The sequence below is a fragment of the Balearica regulorum genome, chromosome 11 (assembly GCF_011004875.1).
Source record: "Balearica regulorum gibbericeps isolate bBalReg1 chromosome 11, bBalReg1.pri, whole genome shotgun sequence".
Lineage (NCBI taxonomy): Eukaryota > Metazoa > Chordata > Aves > Gruiformes > Gruidae > Balearica > Balearica regulorum.
The window spans coordinates 21,037,415-21,051,397 of NC_046194.1; the positions used below are offsets into that span (position 1 = coordinate 21,037,415).

The 13,983-nt window shown below is 41.9% G+C and overlaps 1 protein-coding gene across 1 annotated transcript; it reads left to right on the top strand.

Annotated features, from left to right (window-relative positions):
- The first annotated feature begins 288 nt into the window (after positions 1-288).
- On the top strand, positions 289-9,539 carry LOC142603372 (UDP-N-acetylglucosamine transferase subunit ALG13-like). The gene is made up of 4 exons (XM_075763445.1): positions 289-457; positions 7,033-7,073; positions 7,892-8,075; positions 9,274-9,539. The coding sequence occupies exons 1-4, from the start codon at positions 289-291 to the stop codon at positions 9,537-9,539; spliced, it is 660 nt and encodes a 219-aa protein (XP_075619560.1).
- The last annotated feature ends 4,444 nt before the right edge of the window (positions 9,540-13,983 follow it).

Below are 13,983 nucleotides of genomic sequence, written 5' to 3' on the forward strand. Positions count from 1 at the left end.
GGGGTCCCTCTACCTGCCCTTTACAGCATCTTGTAGCAAAGAATACAATTCCCTACAAATACAAGCAAAATGGACTGGTGGGAGGATGCCTCACAGGTGTCTGCAACTCTGAACTGGTATCTTCATCCCAGTTTTTAGAGAAGTGGGATAGACAGCTGCCTCTACAGCTAGGACTTCAAAACTGCATTTATGTGAAGTGAGAATTTTTGAACTGTCTGGTGTTTCCATAGTCTTTGTCAAAGCCAGTTGTAGAGCAGTCTGCTGAATACTCTGACTCTTTTCCAGGTGATGGTGAACTCTGCAGCAATCTCAACCTCAACAGGTGTTTATGCTGCTCCAGCTGCAGGCTTCTCCTCAAATTCTGCTGCCTCCACTCCAGCCAGTGTCACAACAGCAGCTCCCCCACAAACAGCAGTTCAGCCAGTCATAGTATCTCCCCTTTCTATAGGGAGGCCAGGTAGAGTGTACATACTATGGCTATGGACTTGGATGTCTTAAGTTTTTGGTTACATCTTCCCCTCCCATTTTATTTTTTTTCCCTATGTATACAAGGCAAATGTTGAAAGGCTTTTAAAAAAAAAAAAGGTATCACTTGCTTGGGCTTAAAATGATTTAATTGTAGTTGCGACTTCACTGCTGACTTCTTGCTTTCATGTTTTGAAGGGTACCAGGTATCCCTGAATTTGTGTGGGAATTGGAGGTCTCTGCTTTGGGTTTGCCCCTCATGACCTTTAGCCATCAATGCCAAGTGTTTTGCTAGAAAGTTCTTTTCAGAAGGCAGAAGTTCATGGCAGATCCCTTCTCCCCATATTTCCTACAGTTAGTTTTCCTCTTTAGTTGATATATTGCTCCTGAGGCTCTACTGTCCCTTCCAAAAGAGTCACTGGTTGTGATAGTTCAGAATCTGCATGAATGTCCAATTCATTTTTGTGGCCCTTAGCTCCTGTGCTTAGTTATTTCTGTGCAAGGAGATGAAACTTGTGATTTGTCATGTGGTGCACTTACCACCTGAAATGCTATATCTACTTTGTTCTTGTGAAATGTATGTTAAAAAAAAAAAAAAATTCCCTTCTTATAAAGAGTACTTCTCATGTCCTCTGTAACTCTTCAGTTAGCATCCAAAAAAATCTGCCACCTTCAATTCTGTCTCCCTTTTCTCCATTATTTCCTTGGTTTGTTTTTTTCCACTGTGCATCAGAGTTTAGTCAGCACAGTTCTCTAAACTGTCTACTCACTGATACCGTTACAAATAACCTGCTGGTGTGTTAGAGGTGTGGGCCACCTAATGAATGTTTAAGAGTAGTCTGTCCAAATTGGTTTTGGCCTGACATGTCTTGAACCTTCCCCTGTTTTTGTGAGCTTATTGTCACCCTTCTGATGACTTCAAGTGATTAGTGTGTTCCCTGTTGTTCTAGGACAGACAGTTACATAAGCAAAGTCTGTCCTGCCTGCTAATACGGAGAAATGATTGAAAAAGACATTTATTCTTAACCGGAATATGAAACTTGCAGATAGACATACGGTTAAGGCTTGTGAGATTGGAACCTTCCCATCTGGTTTTAAAATTTCTTCTGGACTTCTTTTAAAGTGATTACTAACGAGAAGTAACTTTCTTACAGCTTGTGTTTAGGGGCATTGAGATGATGCAGTAGTGCATGCTTAATTGTGTAACTTGGCATCTTGCTCATTTGACATGCCATTGCAAATTTGACTTGACTTTTGTTTCCTTCTAATTGTAGCAGTTTCTTCAGTGCCATTCCCAGTTTATTCAGCTCCTCTTCCTCCAGTCAGTGAGGTGGGAGAAGCTGGTGCCGTTCTTCCACCTTACTCTTGTGATCCCAGTGGCAGTGATCTGCCTCGAGGTAATGATGGGATTTTGTGCTTTTACTACTGCTGCTCTTCTGCACACTTGACTCGTGTTCTCCATGGAAACTTAACAGAATACCTATAGTGAGAAGAAATGGCTCTTTGCAGCTCGCAGGAAGTAAGAAATAATATGGATGTTTACGCTAAAAATTCCCAGTTCTGAATAGCAAGTTCATATCTGACTCAAATATGTGATTACTGCAGCTTTAGAGAGCATTGTAAAGAAAAGAATACCAAGGGAGAGAGTGCTTGGCCTATATCATACTGGTTCTTAGTGGAATAATCATTTTTGTGATAACTGATTTTTAAAAAAAAAAAAAAAAAATCTGTGTATTTATAAAGTTGTGCTGTTGCACAGTTGAGTGGGATGTTTTCCTGTATGGCTCCAAGATGTCATTCTGTGGTATCATAAACCGGGGATGAAGTGTAGGGTCATCTTGTTCCTTGGGTGTGTAGTCTTTTCGTATACTGTCATCAATTATGACAGTGTTTAAGATACATTTCAGCTATTAAGCAAGGAGTGTGCCAAGACCAACGCAGTACCTACCAGCAGAGCAGCTCAGAAACAGCTTTCAGCTTTATCAGTTAAACATGAACTTCATTTCAAAAGGGGTAATCTTCAGTCAACTTGCTTTTGCAATTTAAGAATACTGGTGTACCATGTAAAGTTGCATTCAGACAGCCGAGGTTGGTAAGCAGTGCAACAGACATATATGTATTTGAAATTTTTTTTTGTTATATATTTATCCCCTCATTTTGCCATGTTTATGGCTCACAAGGCATAAATAGAGCCTGTATTTTCACAGAGCGTTAATAACCCAAAGATCAAGCTGTCTGCTGTCCCTTATCTCAAGCTAAATGCCTCTCAGCTACAGGAATAACAGTTGTGCTTGCTGTTACGCTATGTAACTTGTCTTTCTCTAGGTGGGGAATGCTGCGAGGCCCAGGCGTGCCACCATTGCCTCACTGCACATGCCTAGAGGCAGATAAAGCCCTTCTGTGATGCAGTGTCTTGTCTTAGCTGATAAGGATTGTTGGTTGTGTGTAGTTTTGGAGAGGTGTAGAAAATGCTTTACCTTGTGCATGTCCCCTTGCTCAGTTTTTTGGCACTGCATTGGCTCAAATTGCACTAAAGGTGAAAAACTTAAGACTGGGTTATTCAGCCTGCTCTTGATAGCAGGGTTCAGCTTGTCCTAATGTGTAGTGCTCAGGCTGGAGCAGAAATGCTCTGAATATGAGTTGTGGTTCAGTTATGGTTACCCGTTTTGCCACTGCATCATGTACAATAGCTTCAGCTAATTCTGTCTTCTCTGGCAGGGAGCATGGGGGGAGTTGGTTTTGGCAGTAGTGGGGCTGACCTAGAGGTAAGCTGTAGTGGACTCCAAAGAGCAGCAGTGCAAAACTGGCTGTTCACGTTTTTTGTTATTCAAGTAGCAGGTATATCTGTGCATGTTAGTTGAAGTACACAGGTTTTTTAAATATCCCCCTGTACACTGGTTATGCTGAAAGTCTGTGCATCATAGCTGGCTTATTCTAATAGCCATCTATAGATACAGCAGATAAAATCATGTTATCAGACTTACTACCTTCAGTTTTCTAAAGGTTGTTTCTTGTTGCTCTGTTTTGAAAAGCATAGTCTCACTATAGCTGACTTTATTGCCACCACCACCCCCCCCAAAAAAATCCCCATCCTTGAACTGACTGTATTTCAGGTATATGGCAGTTGTAGCTTTTATTGCATCAGAATGTAAAGCTTTTGGACTTTGATTCAAAAATCTATTACTTGAAGATGGAGCATAAAATATTCTAGTAATGCAAGTTATTTTCATGCTTGATTCAGCGTATTACCACCTAAAGTAGCTCTGTTGTCTCTGTGTAGGACTTTCCTCAATGTACTAATTCTAGAGGGCTAATTTCAGTTGAGATAACGAGCTACTGCTGATACTTACAGTTTGGGTAGCTACATGTGGTAGGTTGCAGCACAACTTTGGGCTGAAATGCTACGGATTCCTTCCGTTGCATTTACCATGTAACATGCTTGTCTTGTCAGAAGTTGATCTGGAAAAAGGCAGGTTCCGAAACCCTGTAGCATGGCTCAAAGGCCTGGTGCTTTCCCAGGTACTGCTAATGTGCTCTGCAGTAACTCTGCTCTCTTGCAGGTGCTCTCAATTCCTGGGTTTGTTAATCTTGAATATTCTGTTTTCCACTTCTCTGCTGCAGTAACATCACTCTAGATGATACTATGCACGCATCAGAGCTAATGGTTTTCAGCTCCAGTTGAATGCCCTTAACAGAGGCTTTCATCACTTGGGAGAATTGGGTGTTAAGTGTACTGACAAGAATCTGGAGTGGATGTGGATTAATAACCTCTTCAGACCCTGCCCATAGCTCTTCAGCTGAGTCACTCCACATAATATTGGCTATGTCTTTCTTGGCATAGAATCTAGATTTTTTTTTAAAGAAATTTAAGGTTGGTAATTAATAAGGAATTACATGTAGCATTTATGTTGTCACACTGCTGTAGTGTAGTCTATATGGCCTTTAAGTTAAGAAAACCAGAAGCTTTGGAGTAGCGCAGGGTAAAGTATGTGGGTATACTTGACCTAGCGTTCTTTGCTAAAGATACTTGCAGGCCTGGTATTTGGCCTGGTATAGATGGAGAGAGTGACTTGTCAGCAGATTGAAGTCCTGGGCTTGGGAGGGAAACCTGCTGTCTGCCTTAGTATTGCTTGGTACATCTGCATTTGTTCCTCTTTTCAGAGTCTCTTGGATCTTTTTTTAATGGAGCCTAGGGCTTGTGAAACTTGTTTATAACATGGTGACCTTAGGTGTCCTACCTGTGCCTGCTCCCTTGTATTTGAAGAAGCTGTTGATAAAAGACCACTTGATATTGCTGTGTTGCAGAGACTGCTGTAGAGTTCAGGACTGACCAGAGCTTCCCATCAGCACAGTAAAAATTTTGTCATGATTTTCGGCCTGATGCATTGTAAGATGAAATTTTTATCAGTGGTCAATGTGGTCTTTGCATTTTCATGTCAGGGTGGTTAACTTTTTTTGGCTTAGTTTTTGCTTCATAAGGTACTTATGTTTTATTGAAGATTGACTTGATTTCTAGACATCTAAAATAGGAATATAAACAAAAACTGGTCTCCTACTGTACTGGCTTCTGTTCCAGCATTCCACAGACGTCAGTATTTCCAGTATCAGTTTGTCACTTCAGTCTCCCAGCTCTCCCTTTGTACTGTTATCGCTGCTATGAAGCAGCTGTTTCATTCAGCTCTTATGCTTGTTTTGCATAGATTTGCATAAACAATTGAAGAACAAAATCAGATTTAAAAAACAAAAATCCTTGTTCCAAATGTAAATGCAGTTTCAGCTAGATACTAAAAAGTTGCATTCATGTAAGCCTTTGGGTTATTTTTAATATTTTACTGACTGTGGTCAATATCACAGCCAAATTGCCAGCACTTTCAGGAGTAAGCTTACAGCTGTTGGATGTAAGGAAGGATCTGTGTGCGCTTCCTAAAATAGCTGTGAGGATTGTTACCCTGATCAAATATGCTGAACAGTAGAAGAGTTGAGAATTGGCAGTGGCAGCGGAGGAACAAATCCTTGTGCATTTCAAGACTGGGGTTTGCATTTCTGACACTGTGCCTGTCTGCAGCAAATATAATGCGCAGTATGGTTGAACAGTAGGGCCGGGAAAGTGTGTGTGTGGTAGAAGGTGAAGAGGGAAGCAACGTGGAGCTGGTGGTCTGGAGGCCCTGGTCTAGGGGGAAGTGGACGATAAGAATGTGGTATATATGGTAACTCTGGAGGTGCTGCTAAGTTGAAGCCCTTAGTGGCTCCCTCCTTTTTGTCTCCCTGCTTTCCCTTTCAGCTCCCAGCAGTACTAAAGCACAGTCTGTGCCTGTGCGTGCACATGCAAAACTACTGCTGTGGAATGGGTGACGTGCTATTCCTGAGCCTTTAAAACAAATCTCTATTTGAATCTGAGAAATCAAAAATTTTTCTCATGTACAGTTCCAGAACTGCATCATCAGATTAAAACACGTGCTCTCTTTTTTTTTTTTTTCTTTTCAACAGTCAACTTAAAGATTAAAACTGCTTCACTGTTTTTTGGACAGTTGGAAATGAGTTTCCAAGCTCGAAACCCTGTTGTTCTTGGAGAGTGGTTTCAGAGTTCCTGTGCACATCTGGAATTGTTTCTCAGTGTATCATGTATTTGCCTGGGGACAAATTATTCAGTATATAGAAGACAGAAGTAAAAGACTACTTGCAAGAAAGCAGGGAACTGAGTACTGCTGTGAGGAAGGGGAAGAAAGGAACATATTCCTTATTTTCCCACTCCCTCCCATTTTCTGACTTAAGAATAGAGGGGACCCCCAAAACTAGGTCAGAAGGTCTTAGGATTACTGCGTATGTTATCCACATTGACGTGTCTCTGTGGTTGTTGCTCAACAAAGCTCTGAAGATGGAGAGTGGCAGAGCCAGACTTCCCACTGGGCAGAAGCAGTGTGAAGCTGGAGCCTCTATGGACTTGGTCCGTTGTCTCTCATGCCAGCCCAGCATGGGTATGCGGACCGTGGATATAACGTGTGTACGTTGGGGGTGGATTGTCACAGGTGTATGGGAAGGCTGCTCCTGTCTGTCTGCGTGCTTCCAAACCCTTTCCATTCTCTAGTGAGGAAGGGAGGGAGCGCTGTTACTGGTCAACTTAATTTAGGGACTCATAATCAAATTCTTATTTGATAAAATACTTTTTCCTCTAAAATCTTGACCTTAATTGGAAGCCAGAATCACTTAAGTCTCAGTTGCTTAGACAGTGGAGACTTGTAACAGGACTGACAATTATCACTTGAGTAATCAAGATGAATAAACGAAAATTAAAGTTAATGTAATTGTTGAGGTTAGCTAGTAAGTTGGCCAGACAAATGTTTTACTATTGCACAAATATCTAACTGGATTAACTTAGATAAACTAGTTTTAACAACTATTTATATTCAAGATACATTCTTTACCCTTGAAATGTTAAAGAAAAAGTAGTGTTAAAATACTCCCATTCATTAAGTAAGAGTAACTTAAAATGCTCTTAATGTGTGTAAATTGCTTTTGCTTCTTGGTTTATACTCTTCTGCTCTTCAATGTCATATCCTTTAATTTCAGATACAAAGGTCTTGCGGTATTATTTTAATCTGGGATTGCAAGTAAGTGCTTTTGAAAAGAGTCTAGTAAATTGCCTGTAAAAACTGCTGCTTTCCTTGACAAATGTACTGATTTACTTAAGACTTCCAAGTGTGCTAAATGTGCATCCTGTGCACTTGACTGTTAATCGCCACCAAGCAAGCCTATGCATATTAAAGTATAGTTCAGGAAGTGCAGTTCTAACTCAAAATGTGAAGCAGACTGTTATGTATGTTGAGTTGTTTTACTTTGGGTTGTGGTGGGGGGGTTTTTTGGGTTTGGTTTTGTTTTTGTTGAGGATTGTGGATAAATATTATTCTTTCTGTGAAGATAAGGGGAGGAACCTGAGCCATTCTTAAGAAAATTTGTGTACTTAGACAAGACATCAAAGACTACTTAGAGGTGTGTGGTTTGAGTCTTCTAGGACTTGTACAGCTGTGTTCAGACGGGTTAGCACCATTTCTCTGTGTTCTGGGAACTCTGCGGAAGAGTTGTCTCTGCACCAGCAGTCATGGGCAGCTCAGTGCTGCTGCTCAGGGAAGTAAAACTGAAGAAAGAGGAAAAATCTCTTTGAATATGGCAGAGTTGATAGGTGGGAATCTTCTTTCTCTGTAAAGATTGCTGACACAACAGTGATGTGGAACTGTGGTGGCTATTGCCACAGTGTGTGTTCTGGTAGGCTGTATTGGGTTTTTTGTGTGTGTAGTATCTTAAGGGTCTAGGAAGAGGAAAAAACACACTTCTTCCTAAGTTTAGATCTGAAACTAGTAGTGCTCCAGAGGAGGGATGGAGAGTATGTGGTCGTATGTGTGACCTTGTGTTTTTTTTCCTTTTCTCAAAGTATTATCATCAGAGCTATTGGCCTTCCATGGTGTATGTACAGCCAGTGCTGCCACCATCACCTGTGGAAGTTTATCCAGCATATGCTGAGCCAGCTCCTGTCCTAGATCAGTCAGTCCCTCAGCTCTACACCGATGCTGGGCGAACTGAAGTCCACCAGGTTCCCTTGGAAGCACCTGCAAATGGTTAGTATGTGAGTGTCGGACCACGCAGACAACGAATGAGAAGTGAGGGAATAGGTTTTCAGAGCATGACTGCTCCGTAGGAGCTGCTTGCTTGCAGCTTTGCTATCCTGTAGGACGCATGAGGTTGGGAGGACATAAAGCCTTGTAAGGGGTTATCACAAGTTCCTTTGCCATCTGTGGTGCTATTTAAAGTATGCCACAGTCACTGGCGTAGCCACTAATGTGTCAAGGGCTTTCTAAAGCTATAAAAAGGAAGAAGTAATCCTTTCTAGGCCTGTAGTAGGTATGCCAACCTTAACTTGGGAGAACTTTTTCTGAAACTGAAGGTATCTCTTTGCTTACCATGACTGTTGCTTAATCAGTATCAAACCAGAATGCTTGTATTGAAAGTAAAGGAGACAGTTGAGTTTTGGCAAGCACTGAGCATTGGTACTTCAACTCCACGGGAATTTTTAAAAGGAAGATGATGTAAACCTTGGGTTTAGGCTCAGCATGCTGAGCTGTTATCTCTTGAGTAGCTCTTACTGCTAGCCACATCTCTTACTGTCCATCAAATTTACAGCAAAACGTAGTTTCACCTAGCAACTTTGTAACAAGCTTGTAGATACACTTTGGCAATAAATAGGAGGATTATATTAAATGAGGAAAAAAGTGTCAAAAATGTCAGATGCCTAGCTCCTTAAAATCTGTGGAGTGTGGCAAATGGTCAGTGTTGGAAAGGAGCGGATCATAACAAAACTGTTGCTCGGAGAAATTGTATTGGGTTTGTGTGGCAAGGTTTTGGTAGTTGGGGGGGCTACAGGGGTGGCTTCTGTGAGAAGTTGCTCTGATAAAGCTTCAGCCTGTTCAGCTAGGCTGGTTCTTTTGCATAGATTAGTGTCCCATGATCAAATAGGGGAAGAATATGTTAGCTCTTTACTTGAGTCCCTCTTGGAAAAAGCTGCCATTCCAATGCACAATACTGCTAAGCAATTCTTGAATAGGGTTCAGTGAGAAGATGAGCAAGCTGTCCTGTCTACATTAGGATTTTCACCCTTCTGTTAGGAGGGATATATATGGGCACAAAATTGTCACCTAAATGGATTTTCCCTTTTGGCCACCAAAATAATACTGTGTTCATGGTAATGACAGTCTGCATGAAAAGACCATGGATATGCTAAAATATGGTAAGTGTGTGTATTTTGTTCTGTTTCTTAAGGTAACTTTCAAAATGCAGAGCCTCCGCCCCTGTCCTACGGGCCAGTATATTACCCAGTCATGTCGGACGCCTTCAGCCAGCAATCTCTTCCTGGGTTTGATTCTTTAGTACCTGCCTATCGCTATGTTAGTACCTGGCATCCAGTAAATCCACCATATGGAAATTCTCCACAAATTGCTAATGCTGTAAGTTCTGGACCACTGCACCAAGTCGGCTATATTGCCTCACCTAACCCTGCACCTCATGATGTGCCTCAAGGAATGTAAATCTGGGAGCTGTAAGCTCACTTCTTGCTCTTGGTTTCTCTTGTTTCTTGTTTGTCAACTATATGTTAATAGTGTTTCGTAAATGTTTATCATATATTGCAGTACGTTTGTAAGATTGTTTTGTGAAAGCTGTTGCACAAATGGTGGTAGTCTTGGTGTTTCATTTGCACTGATAGCACAAAGTAAAAGCATTGAACACATGAAAATGAGTGGTCATTTATCACTGGCAGGTTATGTTCCTGACGATTAGTCATCCAACAGCCTGGGCCAAAGAAATGTAGTTGTCTTGCGTGGGATAAAGCTGCTCCAGCCCTCTATGAGAAAATAGCAAAAGCTTTCAACATGAGAATGAAGTGTAGTGGAAAGCTCTAGCTGTGTTTTTGTTGATAAGTTTAGGAGGAAAACATTGAACAGTCTGTGCATGTGAACTACATTTCTTTCAGATGACTGTTTTGCACAGGCTCTGTCCTTAATAGAAACTCTCATTGTAGGTACAAAATGAACAAGGAGTGGATGCAAGTTGGGCCCTGCCCGCAGTCCTGGGGGCATCGTGGTGGTGTAGCCCTGTCCTGGGTAACAAACGAGGGCATGCATGTGGGTTATGCCGGCTCGCTGCCAGAGGCCATGAAAATCAGCAGAGGCATTTATTTAACAAATCTTGACTTTCACATGACCTCAGCATTTGGATCTCTGAGCTGGATTCTGAAAGCCATGGCTAGCAGACCTTGTAAGGAATTTGAGTCCTCCAGATTCAGACATAGCCATTTTCTTTGTACACAGCTAAGTGGTGGTTAAAAGGGGATTGACTGCAGAGTTAGGAGGGGGAAAAGTGTATTTCCTTCAGTATCCCTTTTAAGTAACCATCGAGGCAAAAACATAGTAGGAAAAAGTGATTCCTTACAATTTTATCTTAAATTCATGTAGCACAATTGGGTTTGATCCTATTTCCTTAAAACTTTTTTCCCTTCCTTAAAAGAAGATGGTAATATAATTCTCTGTTGGTAGGTTTCCAAGCTTGGCTTTTGGTTTGTCTCCTCAAATCTTTAATTGCTGTATGTTAACTTGGCAATTTAATAATGTTTTTTCAAGATGGAGGAATGAGGTAAAAAGTCAAAGCATGATGAAAATGACCCCTGAATAGATAATTTGATTATGAGCTGCTGTGCTGTTTAAAAAACAAAAACATGGACACAAAATGATTTTACAAAGTAATGGAGGCAGTTAGGACCTTCATCTTTGTATTTCTGCCTCTGGAGGAGCACTTGACTTGCACAGACATTTCTCAGAAAAGGGAGAAAGACATCACAGGATTTTTCCCTCCTTTCTCTGAAAAAGCCTTCATTAGACTAATCTCTTAAAGGAACCAGTAAAGCATGTGACTTATTTTTTGAACTTTAAAAACGGAATAGACTTAAGCACAGTCTCCATGATGGAGTCATCAGGTGTGTTTCCACCTCAGTCACGAGTGGCATCTGTCATATCCCAAACAGTTGCTGTCAAGCACCACAGTGAATATCTTCCACTTTCAGGCTTTAATGATGAATAATGCCACCTTTCTTCTACTGTCACTGAGACAGCCTTGCTTTTTTTTTTTTCTACACAAATGGTTATCATAGCTAAGTGTTGGTGGTTTATCTTCTGGTATTAGTTTGTCTCCTGAAGTCAACTCTTCCCCCCCCCAAAACACTGATAATTCTGGTATGGAGTCCAGTTTTTAGCATGTTTTTGCTCACCCTTCTAGTAGCTGGATTATTCAGCATTAGCCACGGCCATCATGGCCATGTTGGCCACTTTGATATACATGAAAATTACATTAATGGATATATATAATATGTGGCCAGTGAACTTATTTATGGATTTGATATAAAGAGGTACCTCTAACTTGATACATGCATTTTTACCAGTTCCTGAAGGGGCCTACAGTAAAGATGGGGATGGACTGTTTATCAGGGAGTGTAGTGACAGAACAAGGGGTAATGGGTTTAAGCTGAAGGAGGGTTGATTTAGGTTAGATGTTAGAAAGAAATTCTTTACTGTTAGAGTGGTGAGGCACTGAACAGGTTGCCCAGAGAGGTTGTGGACACCCCATCCCTGGAGGTGTTTAAGACCAGGTTGGATGAGGCTTTGGGCAACGTGGTCTAATGGAAGGTGTCCCTGCCCGTAGCAGGGGGGTTGGAACTAGATGATCTTTAAGGTCCCAGCCCCAACCAGTCTATGATTTTTGCCAGGGCTGTTTAGGCTCAAAATTAACTTTTTGAACTAGCGAGTAGGGGCTGTGGGGAACAGTTATGAGCATGTCCTGGAGCTGGTTGATGAACGCTCTCCGTAGGTCAGGAAATGCTGCCTTTTATTAATAGCAAAAGTACTCAGAATGGTACAGAAACTTAAGTGAACGCTGGAGTCTTTTATTTTCAGTTCTGCTTTCCAGAGTTGTGTTACACTACAGTAGCTCTACATCACCTATTAAAACAAGTGTCCAAAAAAAGCCACAGCTCTACCAACTGGCTTTATACTTCAACCATTTCCTCATCTAGAGAGTACTAGGTCTGGCTGCAGCATCCCTGTACTAATAATATCCCTAGTTAAGTATTCCAGCAGTTAATTGCTACAAACCAGTTGCCTTTTCAGAGGCTGTAAGACAACTGACATCAAAATTACACAGAATTCTGGGGGTTTGTTGGAGAGGTTTTGGGGTTTTTTGTTGGGGGTGTGTTTGTGGCCTGCAGGGGCCAAGATGTGGGCTCAGGGTCTTTTTTTGTGGGGAACCTGGTGTCAGCCTGGTGACCATCCAGACTTGTTTACTGGGACGCACCATTTGATTATTGCTCTGTTACAACTTGGTACCAGACTGATGCTCTGGGTTTTTCACGCCCAGCAGAATTGCTGTGAGCAGGGGTAGTGGGATATAGCTTGTAGCTGTAAGTGTGGTTTTTTTCCTTTAAATAGAAGCACAGAAAAATCCATGAGTATTGATTTCTGTTGGGAACAATTATTTTCCTTCAGATCAATCTTTTTTTCCTTGGGCTTCTTGAAGTATGTTGCATAATAATGAATTTTTAAAGCAAGGATTTGATCCTGAAATGTTTTCATTTCTCTTTATTTTTTGTGGATGGGTTTCCAGCCTTTAAAAGGGAGAACAGAGGAGTTGTGCAGCCAAGTCTGCACTAGTCATGCTTGCCGCCTCCTTTTCCACACCATGTTTTTATATATGAAAGGCAGGGGCTCAAATTAAATTAACACCTGAAGGCTGTGCAGGAAGGATCCATGAGCTGGCAGCGCCACAGAGAGCTCTCTTTAGATGTGAGCACTTCTGATTTCGTAGCCCTTATAAACAGCCTCAGAGTCAAGCCTCTTCTCTTCTGAAACTGCAGGACGAAAGAAGCATTAGCTGTAGTTGTGGTGCTTTGGCGTGTGAGCTGCTTGTGTTTTCAACTATGTCACTCTCTTCTAAACTGCTGCAAATCTTTCTGCAGGCTTCGCTCTGACTGCGTTTGCCTGCAGGTCACTGGATGGGAGCGCACCTCTGTTCTCCGAGCACTGCTTACTGCACAGTAAAGTAAAAGCATGGTATTTTGGCAGCGGTGCTTGGGCCTTGCACCTTCGGGTGTGCAAAGCCTGTGCCCTGTCACAGTGGTGCCCCTCTGTGCATGCACCACTCACCCCCCTCTGCAGCCCCAGTGCCCTCATCCTGCTTTAGCCTGTCGCCTCAACAGCCAATGTCTTGCTGTTTTTAGCCAGAGGCATGAGTCTCTGAAGACTTCTGAATTGTAAAATCCCTCTGTTATTGAAGATAATAATTACAAATACTGTAGAGAAAAACCACGCTGACCCTGCCTGCCAGCAGCGTTAGCTTGCTGGGCTATCACCAGGTATTGCCCCTGTGCTCTCTTTTCCCCTTGGTCACGTAAGAACACCAAGAGATTCCTATGGCAAGTTGTTTTTCTAGCTCAGTTGTTTTGTTTTACTCTTTGCTTCCAGTTCTCTCTGCAGTGCTGCTGGATCCCTTTCTCTTTTATAAATTACACCATCAAAGACTGTATTATATATGGAAGATATTCAGCATATAAATCCAGACCCAGACTTCGAAGTAACTGCTTTTTTCATAAGGGAGGAAGATAAACCCCTTGGATTTTATAGCTTTGAAATAAGATCAGAGTTTAAATTTTGCAGGGCAGGCCTGTATCTAGAAACTCCTACACATGATCAAGTCACTGCTGCTTACCAGATTTCACTGTCGGCTGAGTTGCGGCAAGTACAAAATAGCTCAGCCCGTATGAGCTATAGGCTAAGAGTGCGTACGCAGGCAGTCGCGGCATTAGTCATCCCCACAAGTGCATGGGACAGGAACGCATGCCTGAGTCCTGACAGGGTGTTTTTATGTATTGGCCTCGGTTTATGGCAATACTTTTATTCCAGAGGGAATAAAAGTAAAAGAAATCCTGCC